This window comes from Pungitius pungitius, chromosome 11 (genome assembly GCF_949316345.1).
Source record: "Pungitius pungitius chromosome 11, fPunPun2.1, whole genome shotgun sequence".
NCBI lineage: Eukaryota > Metazoa > Chordata > Actinopteri > Perciformes > Gasterosteidae > Pungitius > Pungitius pungitius.
Genome location: NC_084910.1, coordinates 12,652,582 through 12,670,107, shown reverse-complemented (window position 1 = coordinate 12,670,107; position 17,526 = coordinate 12,652,582). Strand labels below are relative to the sequence as shown.

Below are 17,526 nucleotides of genomic sequence, written 5' to 3'. Positions count from 1 at the left end.
TTATTATACAATTTAAAACAATTAAAAAAAACATTCAGGTACATCTAAAATACACGGTGAAACCATTATTTTGTGCATATTTAAGTAAATACAAAGGGAACAGTTAAGAAATACATCTTGCTCTTGAGACAGAAAGCACTTAAGAGACTGTTATATAGAGAGTAAGTGTGTGTGCCTGCGTGGCTGCAGGTGGGCTATCTCTATGACCGGCTGTTGATAGACTGCCTCATTCTGCAGAACAGGAGGAAAGGTTATCTCAGTGTGTGTGTGTGTGTGCGCGCGAGAGTGATGGAGATGGCGTGTGTATGTGTCACAATGGATGAAAGGTTATGTTTTACACACACTGTTTCTGTAGACTTAACCCCACCCTCCAAGGTCATGGCTCTGATGTCATATGGCTTAATTTTAGAAAACTTGGCACATTGATCGAACAATATGTAAAGTAATTCTATAGAGGTAAGGCCGCCAGCCAGCTGAGAAAACTTGTGTGTGTGGGGTCAGTGTTTCCCCCGGCCTCTGGTCCCCTGTCCCGCACTATGTGGTCTCAGGTGGTAAGAGTACTGCTTGGCTTGATTTACAACGTCAGTCAGGTGCACGCAGTCAATACTGCTCACTGTAAAATAAGCACAAACAATAGTTCTTCAGAGATTTTGACTTCATTAAAAGTGTGTATTAGTGGACGTCGGACTTACACTGGCTCTGTGGGCGTAAGGACATGTCCAGCAGCATCTGAGACTGGAGAGAATGTCCTCGTCTGGCCATTGAGTTGCCTGGAGGACAGTAAAGGAAAATATTTGCCTTGTGAACAGTTTATGCTTTCAAGCAGCTGGTGCTGCAAAACCGCCTAGGACACACCTTTAACATGTTGTAATAACAATAGCCTGAACCTAAAGCTGTTCAAGGTGTTGCCTTCAATTATGAAAATGAAAACACCCTACATCAACAGGCTCTATAGCTCAGTGGCAGAGCACTGGTCTTGTAAACCAGGGGTCATGAGTTCAATCCTCATTGGAGCCAAATTTTTAAAGAATTTAGTAATACAACTAAAAAAAATTGTTATAGTAAAAAGCTTCACTGTTTTAATGTGGCATATCACATATTAAAGATGCATAGGAGCAAAACTTTTCCAGCATCAGAAAAATAAAGAATCTAACAGAAAACACCACGGCCAAAAACACAATTGGACGGATAAATTGTGAAATTTTGGGCTATTTTGTCTTTTAGACGAATAGAAAGAAAATACACAATGCCTCAATTCACCAAAAGTTTGCTTTAGATTTAGCCTAATCTGCATTTTAAACACATTTAAAAAAAGACGAGAAAGAACAATTGTATTCATGTTCAATTGGGATGTATCATGGTGACATACTTTGGTCAAGTTATTCAACTGAAATATTTATGGAATTTTACAAAACATATCTTCAAATCTTGTAGATATCCAAAACACTGTGGTAAAAAACTAAACGATATGTAAATAAAATGAAAAACCTTTAACTTGGTTTCATCCAATGTTAAGAACTATGTTTGGAAATGTGTGCAAATCAATCAAACTTGCACATATCTGCGACTGAGTTATTCTATTTACATTTGAGACAATTAACAGGCAATTAAGAAATGAGGACGAATGGAACAGTGTGACCCTGTCCAGAGTTGTGTCAAAAGCCCAACTTCTCAGCATAACAAATGAACACAAAAAAAGAAGTGCAAGTCTGCGTGTGTGTGTGTGTGTGGGTGGGGGGGGTTGCACCATGTCGGGGTTTCTGTGTACGTTCAGCTGACGGCTCTACGCAGTCGTCTGACATTCCCCCTGACAGCTCTGAACTTTTCACGCTGCCAGGACTGTCAGAGAGCGAAGAGGGAGGGGATGTGAGGTGAGGGAGGGGAGGTGAGGTGAGGGAGGGGCAAAACACGTTAGTGGGCTCCGTCCGTCTGTTGGTGAGCGGTGGCGGCATGCACGTGTGAATGTTTTGGCGCAGCAAGGTTCCTGCCTGTTCTCCCATCATCACCTAGTGATGTGCGATGAAGGTCAGGCCTGTCTGCTCTACCAGAGGTTCCACACAGGACACCAGGCTGAAACTGTACCGTCTGTCTGTCGATTAAAGCGTCACCCAGACATTTACATGGGTTCCTGTTCCTAGAGTTTGTCACTGAACAGCGCGATCCAGACCATTTTATCAACCATCCTGATCTCAGGCCACTTCTGTTTCCAATGTGGCAATTACCATGCGGTCGGGCAGCAATGGTTTCCCAAGTGTTGGTTAGAAAACCGCTGTTGTTGCACTGATGCTGGTGAAATCCATTATAAGATCCTAAGACCTGAGGCCACAGTCAGTGGTGCGTCTCCAAGTACTTCCCAGCATCCTTATCCTTTGAACCATTTAGCCAAGGGACAATGGTTGTAAATCTTCATCTAGATTTGCAGTTACTTCAACTAGTGCTGCATAACAAAGCCCAGACACTCCTGTAACTGGTCGATCCAGTCACACAGCTCTGGTTGTGCAGGGTGTTGTCTTTATATAGACAAACTGAAGCTCACACTAATATAAGGGCTCTATAGCTCAGTGGCAGAGCACTGGTCTTGTAAACCAGGGGTCATGAGTTCAAACCTCATTGGAGCCTACATTTTCAAAATTTTAAAATAAACATTCAGTATGATATCTTTTATTCTATTGCATTAAAATTGAATTTATCCTGTCAAAAAGCTTCATATGAGCTTTTTTTGTAGATCTTCATTCTGTGAAACTCAGCCTAAAGACCATTTGTCCCCACAAGGCCATTTTCCCAAATTAATCTCAAAACATCGATCAAACAAGAGGAATTCATTTTCATGAGTTTTTTAATTTAATGCTCCAGCCGGATCTGACGGAGTCTTAACTCTGAGTTCACATTTGTTCAATTTTGACCTGCAAATTTGTACGGCTCATGGAAACAGTGACGCATTGTGTTAGAATAATGACTTCTCTATTTCCAAACAGTGTGCCATCATTCTGATAAATTACACCACCAGATATACAAAGTCCAACACCACTCTCAAGGACCGTCTGTAATTGCTGATATATACTGTATAGAGTACAAGAATGGCCCATTTAATCTGGGTCATTGCATCTTCTTCAGCACAAAGTTTGAAAGAAGCAATAATCTCACCGTAGATACTTTGCAGCACTGAGCTTTTACCCGTAGACAGTTTGTTGGGTTGAGTTTGGACTTCCATCTTCCTCCTGGTGTGGGCCTGGTTTGAATAATTTGACTCCACCTTCTCGCAGGCCGGTACCTCTCTCCGTCTGCAAGCGTGGAACCTGCAGACAAGCACCCGTGCGTGGGCAAAATAAGCAGGCACAAGATTCAATAAAAACTACTCTAGACTGTGTTCAAAGGTTGAAAAGCTGGCAAGTCTTAACACTAAGACTCACTAAGCATAAACAAAGTAAACTACATTAATTTAAGGCAGTTAATAGGCAGCGCGCACAGAATATAATTGTGAAACTGAATGGAAACAGAGGACCTCCTGTGGCGGACTGGCAACCTCTTAAGGGAAGCCGAGCGTGTAGGAGCGAGAGAAAAGCACAAAGCGGCTGCTGGTAGCGATTAGAGCAGCACGGCTGAACTTTTAGCCTCTTGTTAAACCAGTACGAACGCTCTAGATCATAGCTCGTCTGTCCCTGGCCTCCTTGTCTCACCCGTCTCCCACGCTCTCCCTCTAACTGCCCAAGTGTTGATGTTGATAGCATCCAGACCAACAATGGGGGGGGGGGAGGGGTGGCGCTTGCACGAGAGGGGAAGAACGGGTTGCCATGTACGTGAGAGAGAGGGCACATGTGGGCACCACATGGTACGGCCTCCTCCCCCACAGCCAGAGAGGCTTCAGCTACTGAACAAGGTACAACCACGCATGCACACACACACACACACACACACACACACACACACACACACACACACACACACACACACACACACACACACACAGGAACTCACCTGCGCCAAGCGCCCTGGATGACGCGCGCGGCCTCGTTCCTCCTGCGCTGCTCTTTGTTGTGTTCCCTGTGTGCGCGTGTGGAGATGGGTGCCTGCGTGGCGGACTGAGTCTTTCTCGACGGGCTCTTGCGGTCTAAAAATGAGCTGCTTCTGAACGAGGGAATGGGAGTTGCATCTTTGGCGGCGGCCTTTTCTGAAGCCTGCTCCTTATGGTTCCTGTGCTTCCGCGGAGCGCCGGTCTCGCCGCGGGCCGTATGCACAGTCACGTGAGCGTCCCTCTTCTTCAGAGGGACGCATTCTTGGGTAACGGTGTCAGTTTTGTCCGTCACCGCAACACACGTGGAGGGGAGGAATGTGCTTGAGGAAGGTCGTTCCCTGACTTTGGGCAGGGGGAGGGGGCCTGGCTTGAGGCCGGGCGGCTGGCCGCAGCTGACCGGAGAGAGAAGTTCGTTCAGTCTGGTGGTCTGGAGAGCAGCAGGCACAGTGTCACCGGTCACATGACGGTGGCAGCTCGAAGCATCAGCAACCTTGTGTGGTTCAGCTGCTTTACCTCTTCTGGAGGATCTGCTCTTGTGGGCTGGTAGGAGAAGGCATGAATAAACATAATTATAAATATTTCTTATAATCAACATGACTCCTTGTTTAAATAAGCAAAACACTCTGAAAGAGGGATGAAAAAAAGTATTAGCCTCAAATAGCAACATCATACCTCTCCAGCCCTGCATCCATTTATTAAAATAATTAGTTCTATGAAAGCATTTTCCTGTCTGCACATTTGTACCTTTGAGTCTCTCCTCTTTGCTCTTAGCTCGTTCAGCTTTGGATGATTTCTTTGATTCCACCACTGAGTCATTCATGGATAAGTCCTCTATAATGTTCACTAAGGAGAGCTTTTCCTGCTCTGCCCTCACCACAGGGACCCTCCGTTTCTCTGCAGAGGCCACTGAGACTTGCTGCACAGCTTTTCTCCTCCGCTGTTCTTCCTCTCGTTTCCTAAACACAAAGAAAAGCAGTTGGACATTTGTACATATATATATATAAAAGCGTGCCTGACCGTTTAGTCTAAAAAACACCACATGATCCAGGCAGCAAGCACATAGAATCTTTTGGGTGCAACTTGTGTAGAAGAAGAAAAAGTTTGGTTACAGCCGGCTTAGCAAAACGATCTGATAAAAAAGCAAGATATTTATACGAAAAAAATCTGATAAAATACATAAAACTGCCTGCTTTAAGAAGGAAAGAAACAACATGCCGCCCATATTGTGTGAGACAGACTAAAGGTGAGACTGGTGAGCAAATGACAAAATGAGAACAAGCCCAAAGAGAAAGAGACAGCGTGGAGACATATGTGTGTGCAGAGATGACAGCGAGAAAGACAGATGGACGGAGTGAGACTGTTCCTATCTGAGGGAGAAGAGGAAGAGGAACGAGACAGATAGTGAGTGATGAATCCTTTGCATGCAAATGGCAAATGTCAGGCACAAGAAGGTATTTGGTGACAAAGAGAGGGATGTTTACGAGAGTGGTACAGCAGTTACGTTCATCGGCAAGCAAGCAAGGCTTCGGCGCATGTGTGATTCTGTGTGTTGATAGACACTAAAAATGTAAGCATCTGCTCATCCCTCACTTCGCGGTCTCCTTGCGCAGCTGCTCGTGCCTCATGAGGAGCTGCTTCCTCTCCCGGAAGGCCTTGCGGACGGTGTAGCCTTTGTACACCGCCTGGATGGAGGCAGCGGCGATGTCCTGGATCGCTGCGATGGACAGGGCCCCGTGCTCCAGCATGTACTGAGTCACCTCACTGTGCCCCCCCAGCAGGGCGTAGTCGAGGGGAGTGTACCTTCACAAACGAAACACCAGTGTCACTCATACGTTACCCCACTTCCACGGCCCTCGCCTCCAGTTCCTCCCTCCTGACTGGCTGGGTCCTCACCTCTCTTCAGTGTGCTCCATGTGATTAGGGAAGGAATTGTAGCCCAGCAGCAGTTTCACAGCGTCCAGGTAGCCATTGTTACAAGACCAATGGAGAGCGGTCCGCCCCTGTGCACCAATAAGGAGAGCGCCCGTTCAAGATAGAATTGTCTTTCAAAGCTCAACATAGCTGACATGTACGCGTAGGGTTTCAACCTCCTTGTCCTGTATGTTCACATCAGCGTTGGTCTCCATGAGAACAGCCATGCAGGTGATGTAGCCGCCATAAGCAGCGCACTGCAGAGGAGTCCGTCCTGCCTGGTCCTGCCCAGGAGAGGTCAGATCATTAAACGTCAGATACAGGACAATTAAATAAGTACATCAGGATTAAGGACTGTTCTTAAAGCAGTAGGAAGAATGAGATAATTTCCACATTATATATATATATATATATATACACACATACAGAAGAGATCATTTCTGACTAAACTGATTTAAAATGACACAAGCTTTATCACTACATCAAATGTAAATCTTCTTCCTTAAATTAGGGGTGTAAAGTACTTTGTTTTGGATAATGCTCTGAGGGTGTGCATTCATACCTGTACGTTGGGACTAATCCCATTCTCCATCAGTATTTCACAGACCTCAGCATTCCCTCCCAGTGCGGCCCAATGCAGAGCGGTGTGACCATCCACATCCACCAGATCCACACTTGCAGAACCTGTGTTTATTGCATTTACAGTTCAGTCGAGGTGAAACACTTAAAAGACTCATGATAGGCCACACACTCATGTCTGTTAAATAATAAGGTAAAAAGGAACACTCAGGGGAGCAGATAATTGGAACACTTTCACTTATGTACCATTTACACCAACCTTTGATGAGCGTGAGTATGACGTCTCTGTGTCCCATCTCGCAAGCCCGAAACAGCGGCGTGTGTTTCATCACATCCAGAGAGTCGACCATCGCTCCCCTCACCAACAGCAGCTTCACTGTGCTCACATGGCCCGACAAGGAGGCTGCATGGAGTGCTGTTTGAAGACACAGACATACACACAAACTTTAAAAAAAACATCCTGACTCTAACTGGCTGGACAGTAAACACCCTCAGGACAACTGCTTCTGCCTTGTCTGCGTTTGCTTTGTTCACTTGCCTGCAGCTCCGCTCTGGGCTGTGGCTAAAGCCTCGTCAATGGCGGGTTAAACAGGGAGATTTAATGAGGAGCAATTCACTTAAGCTGGTGGCTATCCATACACCACCCCCCCCCCTCCATCTTCAATCCCCAGATAGCACAGACTAGAACCAAGTGCATGGAAGTGATCTGGGCACCAGTCAGCTCTGCTGCCCTGCACACCGTTCATTAGGCTGACTCAACCGATGCATGTTATGCATGCATAAACAACAACTGCCTGACAGAGCAGAGGGGCTATCGCCATGGCGATTATACGCCCCAAACAGCCCTGAGGGTTAGAGCGTGGCAGTTTAGTCGTATAGTCTGCGTTAGTGAGCATTTGTGTGTCTGTGTGTGTGTGTCAAAGGACTGCGCTGGCAGTGGTGGGAGTCTATTTAGGGGGGTTATTTTGCAGACAGTCTCACTTCCCTCTCTCCTTTAGTCTCGTTGTCTCTTTAGCAATTTTGGGGGAATCCCCAGTGACATCATCACGCCTAAAACAAGCAGCCGGGCACACTCTGGAAAAGACAAACGGAAGAAGGAAAGTGTGTGTGTTTGTGGACCCCTGTGCCCTGGAATAGGACAGATGTGTGAGGAAGAGTGGGGGATGTTGGTCAAAGCACTTTGGAGGAGCCTCAGTCTTCCCTCCTGTTTCTCAGGGGCTCACCGGTGCCTCCATACTTGTCGGCCATGTTGATGTCAATGTGAGGGGTGAGGGACAGCATGGTGCGGATGACATCATCGCTGCCCTTCCCAGCAGCCCACATGAAGGCCGTCCTCCCCTCCAGATCGGGTTCATCCTTCACAGACGGGTGGGACAGAAACACGCCCACTGTCTCCTGCAGACACACACGAGGATGGACAATATTGGTGTGCAGTAGTTTTGTTCATTGGACATAACAAGGATACTGAACATACAGGGTGAGACAGCTCCCTTTAATTATCAAAAATGTTTGGGGTGTTAAAAGGGGATGATGCTGACTCAGCAATTTCCCAGCTTTGTGCGTAAGTTTGTGCGCAACTCACAGCGTTGTTGCTCTGAGCCCCGTAGTGCAGAGGTGTAGCTCCTTGGCTGTCTGAGGGAATAGTGCCCGATGTGTTTCTCTCCAACAGCAGGTGGACAATTCTGGCATGGCCTGAAAAAACAAATGCTTACATTAACGGGATGTGTGTGTCACAGATCAAAGACAAAGATATACAGTAAAGAGCTGGACAAAAGGCCCAACTTGTCTTATCAGCATGTTTTCTCATTTAACTTTACAAACTGTAAAAAAAGAATAATAACTCCATATTTACTCACCAAGTCAAGTGTCAATATTATATAAACCTCTACATCTCTTACCTGAGATAATGATCAGCATGTATACATTTTTATCATTTTTGCCACCTTACCATAGCGTGTTAGTGCCAGTCAATATATTCACAATTTATCTTGTTTTATTATTATTTTTTAAATAAGACAGGATGTGTGTTCACTCACCGAGAAGAGCAGCCCAGTGCAGCGGTGTTCTGAAGAGGTTATCATAAGCGGTCACATTACAACCCTGGTAAGACGTCAGCACCTCCACCACTGCCTCGTTACCGTCGGCAACGGCAAAGTGCAGGGGCGTTCGGCCTTCATAGTCCTGCCAGTTCAACAGGGATTCAGTGGGAGCAGCTTCCTTCTCATAGGCGCGCACACACACACACACACACACACACACAGAGAGAGAGAGAGAAAAAGAAAAAGACATGAAGAATGACGGCTGAGGATAGAAGTGTGAACTGAATGTGTGTGTGTGAACAGTTGTGTGTACCAGTATGCAGCGGACAGTTTGTGTAGCGCTGGGCTCCTGACTGTGCGCCGCCCAGTGCAGAGGGATCTTTCCCTCGCTGTCCGGGATGCCGATGTTGGAATCGTGTTTGATCAGAAGGCGAACGTGTTCCGGCCGGTTATAAAACGCAGACCAGTGGAGAGCAGTTTGCTGTATGCATAGATGGAGTGGGAGATGAAAAGGGAGAACCACAAATGATGTACAAAGCTCAGCACAGAGGAGGCTGTTGTAACACCACGTTTGACGTTTCCATTTACGTTCAAAAGCGGACTCCACTTTGACAGAAAGGATGAGGGCTTTGAGCTACACAAAGCTCTCATTGAAGACCCAGCAGTGAGGCGAGATTGTAACTTAGATATTGCGGCATACTGAGCTATTCTGAGATTTTCCAAACCACTGTCATCTGACACGATGATGCATATTGGATTATTACAGAACAAACTACTGATGTCAAACACACAGCGGCCACAACAGACAAAGGAGACTGTTTGTGTATTTGTGGTCTTATTAGCAGAACTCAGGACAAAGACACATATTGTTAAACTGTCAACTGGTGTGTGAGTGGGCCTCTCCTTGTTTATGTGTGTGCAACCTAAAATTCCTGCAGCTTCAAAAGGAACTATCTTTAGTCAGTCACTTATCTCTTTGCAGGTTACTGGTCAGACTGGCTGGTTTCGGAGGTCAAACAGCCTTCCAACAACTTGTGTGTCTCTATACTGTAGTACCTTGTTCTTGTCTTGTGTGTCGACCTCTCCAGGTCCAATGTGTTTGAGCAGCAGTGCGAGGGCTTTTGGGGATGGGTGTCGGGTGGCCAGGTGGAGCGGGGTGATCTCCTCTAAATCTTTCTGCAGCCAGTTAGCGCGCCTGGACAGCAGCAACTTCAGGAAGCGCACATTCCCCTGCGACACAAAACACAAAATCAAGGCTTTCAGCTGCGTCTGGTTCAATCCGCAGGTCATCCGTCTTCCCTCCTCCTGCTTCTGTGATGAGCTGTTAGACAGTAAACAGCGTCCCTCCCTCCAAATCATCCTTAGTTTTGGTCTCTCACCACCAGGCCGCTGGATGATGTATTGTGCACCAACGTGAACGCGGTTGAGTGCGTTTAGTATATTTGCCGTCCCGTGACCACAACTCCACAGTCTGACGGATCTATCTCGTGTGTGAGCATGCATCTAGACTCAGAGTATGTGTGTGTGTGTTCCCGTTCTCACTATTCTCAGTCCAATTAGATCGGTAATCCCTGGCCTCTCTCCCTGTCTCAGCCATTTATTGATCAGATGTCAAAGAGACAGGTCTTCCCATCACTAGCACCCCCTCCCACACACACACACACACGATAGACCCCAATAACCTATTAGCACCTCTCTCTCTTCAATGATCCTGAATAAGTGCCTTCCAATAAAAGAAGCCACCCATAAACAAATGAGTTGTAAGGACATATATTAGTACCATATCCCACTCTTCCGCAGCTATGTTCCTGAAGAGACAACAGACGACCCGATCTCATTATTATAGTCTTTTGATTTTTCCTCAGTCAAGACTTATGTAGACGTAAATTAAAATTAAACGTGTCTTGATGCATAAGATTTACTTGGCAAAATTGCAGTGAAAAAGGACCTTATCCGTGGATTTTTCTTTCAGTTGGTATTCACCCCATAACCCCTAAAGCCATAGCTAAAGCCACTAGAGGGCACTGGCTTCCCATCGGAGCTTATGCTCTCAATTTCTCTCTTTTCTGTTGATTGTTTGTCTTCATATTCAATACATCTTCATATATACACATCCACTTAGCTATTATTAGGAATTAACTACACCTACTTCACAAAAGGGCTGACACAAGGGCAACATTTGTGTGTGCTCAGGTGTATGCCCGCGTCTGTGTTTGTGTTTGTCCAAACCTTCTGCGCGGCGAGGTGCAGAGCGGTGCGCTGGCTCTGGTCGGTCTTGTTAACCGTGGCTCCGGCCTTCAGCAGAATCTCTGCACAATCTAGTCGGTCAGCCAGCACGCAGTACATCAAAGGGGTCCGGCCAAACTGGTCCTCGCGGTCCCGCAGCAGCGGGTCTGCTACACACAAAGCACAGATCAGGCCAGAGGGTGAGAGCATGGAGATGTATGTCAGTCAATTACAATTGTGTGACTTACGATCTGATACACAAAAATAAATATTTTTAAAAAGATGACTCATTCTGTTCCACCATTCCACTTCCACCTTTCTCGATATCTTTAGGGCAGCTGGAAGCAATAAGGAAGTGATATAACACTGATAACCAAGCAGGTCAGAGCAATTGCATTTGCATTGAATGCTATTCTTTTTCTATTTGGCAGGCCTGAAGACTCAAATATTCAAGGTTATAAATATCAACATGGCCGAAAGTCCAGATAGTATCGGCACTCCTGCAGAAGGGCAGACCATCCCTTCAGCTGATGGACCACAGTACCAGCTTCCAAGCTGGCGTGACCACCTGCTCTGCAGTAATCTGTGCTCATACCCGCTGCTGCGGCTGTCCCTGCACTCTGACCTTTCTACGGATCCCGGAAAAGCAAAGAAACACATATAATAGTAATCAATAAAGAAATAAATTAACGAAACTAAACTAATTAATGAGAGTTGTTTTTAAAGTAACATGGTGGCTCTAAGATTCTACCTATGTGATGCAGTTAATTTAGAGATTAAACCTGTAATATATTCAAGAAACTGAAACTACCTGTGATGAGTTTGAGGAGAGCGCTCCTATCTCCATTGACAGCTGCAGCGTGAACCTGAGAGCCCAGAGACGCGGGTCCAGGGCTGGATGTGGCTGAGGCCTGCAACACGAACATATAGAAGGTCTCATCAGCTGTTTAGTCTAGACCACCTCTTTACCATTCAGTGAACCCCAAATAACACCTGGACTAGCCATGTTTAAATGCCTAATGCTCATTTCAGAATCCCTCCCAATCCCCACATATAAAGAATATATGTTTTTTTTATATAACTTTCACATACACAAACATCATTTACAATTTTGTTTGTCGTTTGAAGTCGATCCAGTCGATGGAAGCGATAGAGGAGCAAATTCAAATGAATTATCTTCAAACATCACAGTCAACCACACAATAAAACACTGTGCCGTGCAGAGTTGCATGTGTGCGCTTGTGAGTGTATATCAGTGTGTTTGCTCCTGCTGAGGGGGCTAAATCTCTTCCTGGCCCCACTTAACCAGAGCCCAGTGAAAGCTGGGTAATCTGCAGACAGGAAGCAGCTGGGGAGGGGGGGAGACCCTATGTGAGCGTGTAAGAGGGGGGTCTCTCTTCATGTCTTATTCATGTCTCATTAATACTGCAGCATGCCTTGCTGTGTGTGTGGGGGGGGGGGTTTAGAGATGTGGGACAAGGCCTGCGGGGCACAACACAGAAATCAATTATTGGCCCTAAACACATAAACGCTGGAGGCATAAACTCATGCCACAATCTGAGATTTCTCCGAGACATTTTCATTATCGGTCAAACAAATAAATTCTCTTCTGTCCGTTTTATTCATCACAACTAATAGGAAACGTTGACATGGGTGGGCTGATTTCCTGGGCCACAGTCTTAAAAACTTTTTAAATCTTGCTGACAAAAAAACCCCGGAAAGATCGGGAGGATGGAAGAAGCCAGTGTCATCCGTCCTTTCTTCTCATCCCCCTTTCGCTTCCCTCACCTCATAAAGCGTGCTACTGTAGACACTGCGTGCAGCATGGCAATTACCCATCATGCCCGCCGCCTTCTCACGCTCCGTCGAGTAGTGGCGGGGACTTGATACAGGTTAGGCAATTTTATATATATATACCGTATGCAATTTTACTGCCAAGTAGGTCTATGTGCACGTAAAGGAGGGTGGTGAAGGTGCGGCAAATGAAGGCGTCGGTGTGTGTGGAAGTTTGGCACATGTGCCACGGCATGGGAAGTTATTTTTCCGTGAGAGGGAGTATTTACAGGGGCTTCACTAAAAACAACCACAAACATCACTAATTCATAATGATTAGTCAGTCAGTAATTCGTGTGCGCTCACACACACACACATACACACACTCTGCTAATACTAATATCTAACACATGCAGAGATACATGGTCACAGTGGAAAAAAACTGATTTTAACAGATGACAGATATCCACTTTACATCTTTCCAATCTTGCCAGATCGTTCCGTACTTTTCTCAAGCTCTTGTTGACTTATTTTGATCTTTTTCGGCATTTCTGGAGTCAATATGAAAGCTCCAGGAGCCACAATAAAAATGTGCATTGATTTATGAATAATCTTAGATGAAGAAACCCTGACATGAGGGACACATGTCAATATTTTAATCTATGTGAGGGACATTCATAGCGCAATTAGAGTTCCATGAGGACTTGCGTGTGTTTTGGAAACACCTACAGTGCATCCAAATGTAGCTATAAAGGCTTCTGAAATCAAACAAAGGAGGGTATAAAAACAACACCAGGTCCTGTTGAGAGGTTTGGAGTGGTCTCATTTAGCCATTCATACTTGTTCCTCAGGGAGCACTCCACTTGTTAACATGAAGACAATAGCTCAGAGTAAACTATTGATCACGGGCCGAGGTCCTGACCAAGTGACTGTGTATCTGTATAAGTATTGATTCATGCTGATGCTGACATTATTTAGTCTTATTCATATTCTGCCTCATATAACTGCAGTGAGTTTAACAAAGAATCCAGAAACTCCCACGAAACCTTTCAGCAACACTACAGGAGTGCAGTTATACGTACCGCTGCCTCCCTGTACACACACACACACACACACACACACACACACACACACACACACACACACACACACACACACACACACACACACACACACACACACACACACACACACACACACACACACACACACGATGCCTTTGAGGCAGTGTGTATATATTTGTGTTCAGCGTGTTTGTATATGTATTTCTCTGGCTGTCTTTCAATATGAAGGTGTCTGCTTTTGATAGAGGACATAGCTACTGCATGCTGGGAAAGCAGTGGGGAACAGAACCTGAGTCTTTGGCCTTCATTTCAATTCCAGACAGACACACTTTCATAGCTATGTATCTTTAGCTTATACAGCTGTGACCGAGTGTGTTCGGACTCTTACATGGGGCTGTCATGGGTGCCTATACCACCAACAACCCTCTGTGTGTGTGTGTGTGTGTGTGTGTGTGTGTGTGTGTGTGTGTGTGTGTGTGTGTATCCATGTCTTAGATAAGAGACAACGGCTGCAGGGATGGGTCCATGGGTTTTGAAGGACAGGTAAAGAGGTGGAAGGAAGGATAATATCAGTCCACAGGGATGCCCTATCGGTAAAGCTCTATTTCTAGGGGACTTCCTGCTTCCCCGAGGACCAATGAGCTGGATCCCTCAGCTGGGGGTTGGGCCCTTGGGCACAGCAGAGCCAATCAGCAGGGGGCAAGAAGGCTGAGTGACACTTAGATCTGCTAATTTACATCATTACCACAATGCATCCTGACAAATGAGCCCCCAGGGTGCGGACCAATCACCTGGGAGAGTAATGCAATTAGGCGGGCCCACAGCTGTCAATCTCACAGCCACGGGTGTCAAGTAGTGACGCCTGTGGCTTCAACACCCCTGCCTGGCGTTCTCTCTTTCTCTCTCTCCCTCTCTCTCACACACACGCACACACGCACACGCACGCACAGATATAGAGAGGGAACATGCAAATTACCAGTGCAACTATGTGATGTAGGGTGTGTGAGTGCGTAGAGTATGGGACAAAGAAGTTAGTCCTATCTTTCTCCTGCAGGTGGAGGTTAGTAGGGAGTCGGAGCGGAAGGTGATGTGTGGGACTGCTCGAGGGACACAGAGATTGGCTTGTGTTCTCCGAGGACCTTCTCAGAGCGCAAGTGTGTGCATATCTTTATACAACTGGGTGTGTGTTTACATTTGCCCATGTGTTTTGAGCCACTGGGGTACCGTGTTGTTTATGCTCGGAGTCAGTGCTCTGTGCGAGAACTATGACAACAAGAGGGAGGCGAGGGCCGAACAGTCGGGGAGCCAAAACAGATGCAGCGCACGCAGGCATTTGACTGGCATGTAAATGAGCGGTGCCGGTAATGAGGCTTATCTCGGTCTCATTAGGTATAGTGATCTCACACCGGAGCACTCCACTGCGTCAATAGGGTTCTGCCCAGCATGCCGTTGATGTTTGTGTAGGCTGGTCGATTCGACTGTGACTCGAACGCTGTCAGGCGGTGCTGGAGATTAATCAGAGATCCTAATAACACCCAGATTCTGTCACAAAATACCAATGCCTACTCATCCACAGTCTCAGTACCAAAGGAGTGAGGGGGCAAGGAGAGCAAGATTTCTAAAAGTCACAAACCGAAAATACAAGCGAACCACTTCAGCTAAAGTCTCTGTCACCTTGTGAGTGTGGTCAAGACACTGCATGAGACGCTCCAAGAGTTAGGGGAGCTGTGTGTGTTTTGCGTCATCCCATTATATCACTAATGAGCCGCCCTCAGGAGGGAGGGGAGCGAGAGACTGCAAGCCGGACAGAAAGAGACAGAGGAAGAAAATGAGTGAAAAGAGTGTGGAGGGGGAAGCAGAAGGGGGAAGGGAGGCAGAGACCAGCTCGGGGACTTTTTCCTCTTCTCTCCTCCAAAACCCTTTTCCAACACCTCTGAGTCTAATTGAACTAAAACTGTGATCTAATTAAATGTCCAATTAAAGCGCAGAGAGCAATTTGCCCACTGGCGAATAAGAGTACAGGGACATAATCAGCTTGAAAAACAAACAGAAAAATCAATGGAAGCAATGCAAAATGGAAAAAGATGGCGAAAACAGAAAAGGCAAAGTGCAGGGAGAGCGGTGTGGGTTCATGTGTTCAGCTGTTCGAGTGATTGAACTGTCTTTAGACAAGGTCACCTCACAACGTATACATGTAGGGTTATAAACTATATAAAGATCAGCTTCTTTTTCTTTAATTTTTTCTTTAAAGAAAACTAACGTTGCCTTTGGAGAGCCATCAATAAATGCCAACTACCTCTTTTTCTAAAAACATGAATGTAAATCCTAAACTTTTGTCCTTTAAGACACTTCTAGGAAAGAGCCCATCTATCAATTTTCAGTTGGCATAATATATTATTTCGGTTTTTACTGAATTTGAACAATTTACACTGATTTGTTTTTTCTTAGAATAAAATATGCTAAAAACATAAAGCAGAGTAGCAACATAGTGAAAATAAGGGCAAAATTGAATACCATACCATATTGTAGCAACAAAGTATAAACAACTCAATTTAAGAGTTTTTTTCCTACCTGGGCAGATATTGTGATATATGTAACAGCACTGACATTTTTTTTGGATATTAAGAAGCTTATTTTCTTTCCAGCATAACAACTTAGGAAAGACATTCTGATCCGTTCCCAACCTGATATTCAGATGGGAAGAGAGAGAGAAATCCTCCTCTGACTCCATCTGTGAGTTGCTAACACACTGTGAGCCCCCTGTGGACAGCTTTAGCCCATAAAATATTAATGCTGGGATTCAATTCAACATTCCATCTTAATCTCCTTAACAATTAGGCTGTTCCAACACACAGAATTAGGTTTGTCCCGCATAGTCTCAATGGTTTTACTCTAGAGAGAGAATTACAAACTGGTAGTACAGGAGAGAGAGAGAGACAAAAGGAACAAACGGATGAGCCCAATAACCACAGCAAATAAAACTATTGATTTATAAACCTTAATTAAATATGGTTAACAACTCTGTCTGTGTCTCTCTCTGTGTGTGTGTGTGTGTGTGTGTGTGTGTGTATGTGTGTGTTGGATTCTCTACCATAGCTGCGTTGAGGGGCAGATGTTTCTCAGCTCAGGGCATCTTTTGAGGGTGTGGGTGCACGTCCAGGTCCCCTACCTGCCCTGATCCTGGCTCCTGCAGGGGAAAGAGAAGAGGATCGCTCACATACTGAGACAAGCCCACCTGTTTCCACAAACGAGAGCCAGCATATCGCTGCTACTGAACTGATTACAGGAGAGATGGTGCCCCAGAGTGACACATTGCTCGTGTTAACCAGGCCTTTCTTCTGAGGTGCGATGACATTTTGTTTCAGTAACGGGCTGTTGAGCTGTGGAGTCTGGGTTTGATAAAGCAGCAGCCACACACGTACATTTTGGGGTTTAGGGCATTTGCAAGGATTTTACATAGAAGAGCATAGATGGATCTAGTTCTAACTTAGTCCAGTGTTGTGCTACGAAGTAACGTTTTGCTCAATAACTTCATATACTTTGCTAGATGGTAGAAAATAGGTCGAACAGGGTACTACAGAAAAGTGAAGCATGATCATGCAACTCCCCCCAAGCTATTCACAAGCGAGCTAAATATACACAGGAGAACAAATATGTGACATCGAATAAACTGAGTAAAACATAAATGCTATAGCATTCTGGTAACTTGTCATTGCCACTTCTTCGTTGTCCGTGATATATTTACCGTTTGATTTCCTTTCCCCTTAGATGGAACAATTCTTCCAACTACTCCCGTTAAAACGCCAACGTATGGGCAAGAAAACACTACAATTCCCGTTAGTTTTGTAAAGTAATACACCACCATGATTGAAGTTTGGCGCTTCGCTCATTTCTGCTGTTCTGTGAGTTCAAATACTACATT

At 45.5% G+C, this 17,526-nt stretch overlaps 1 protein-coding gene and 2 non-coding genes across 4 annotated transcripts; 2 read left to right on the top strand and 1 right to left on the bottom strand.

The window, feature by feature from the left end:
* Nucleotides 1-18: 18 nt before the first annotated feature.
* On the bottom strand, nucleotides 19-17,432 carry invs (inversin). 2 transcript variants are annotated; one of them, XM_037455069.2, is made up of 19 exons: nucleotides 17,350-17,432; nucleotides 16,696-16,791; nucleotides 11,579-11,678; nucleotides 10,771-10,937; nucleotides 9,598-9,771; nucleotides 8,855-9,022; nucleotides 8,539-8,719; nucleotides 8,085-8,194; nucleotides 7,726-7,897; nucleotides 6,762-6,917; nucleotides 6,486-6,607; nucleotides 6,100-6,207; nucleotides 5,906-6,012; nucleotides 5,603-5,812; nucleotides 4,757-4,968; nucleotides 3,976-4,552; nucleotides 3,145-3,296; nucleotides 693-770; nucleotides 19-613 (listed from the first exon to the last, which is right to left on the bottom strand). In XM_037455069.2, exons 2-19 carry the CDS (start codon nucleotides 16,696-16,698, stop codon nucleotides 498-500), a joined length of 2,913 nt encoding a protein of 970 aa, XP_037310966.2. In that variant the 5' UTR covers nucleotides 16,699-16,791; nucleotides 17,350-17,432; the 3' UTR covers nucleotides 19-497. The 2 variants fall into 2 exon arrangements, with proteins under 2 accessions (XP_037310966.2, XP_037310967.2); XM_037455070.2 differs by having other exon boundaries at nucleotides 10,771-10,934.
* On the top strand, nucleotides 946-1,017 carry trnat-ugu (transfer RNA threonine (anticodon UGU)). The gene has a single exon. It is a non-coding gene; the product is annotated as a tRNA-Thr (tRNA).
* On the top strand, nucleotides 2,548-2,619 carry trnat-ugu (transfer RNA threonine (anticodon UGU)). The gene has a single exon. It is a non-coding gene; the product is annotated as a tRNA-Thr (tRNA).
* Nucleotides 17,433-17,526: the final 94 nt, after the last annotated feature.

What these genes read in the sequence shown, in the direction of transcription:
- invs (XM_037455069.2), bottom strand. An exon ending in ACACACAAGACAAGAACAAG is followed by an intron (nt 9,023 to 9,597) that starts GTACTACAGTAT and finishes CTATGCATACAG; the next exon opens with CAAACTGCTCTCCACTGGTC. An exon ending in AGTGCTGCAAAGTATCTACG is followed by an intron (nt 771 to 3,144) that starts GTGAGATTATTG and finishes ACTGTCCTCCAG; the next exon opens with GCAACTCAATGGCCAGACGA.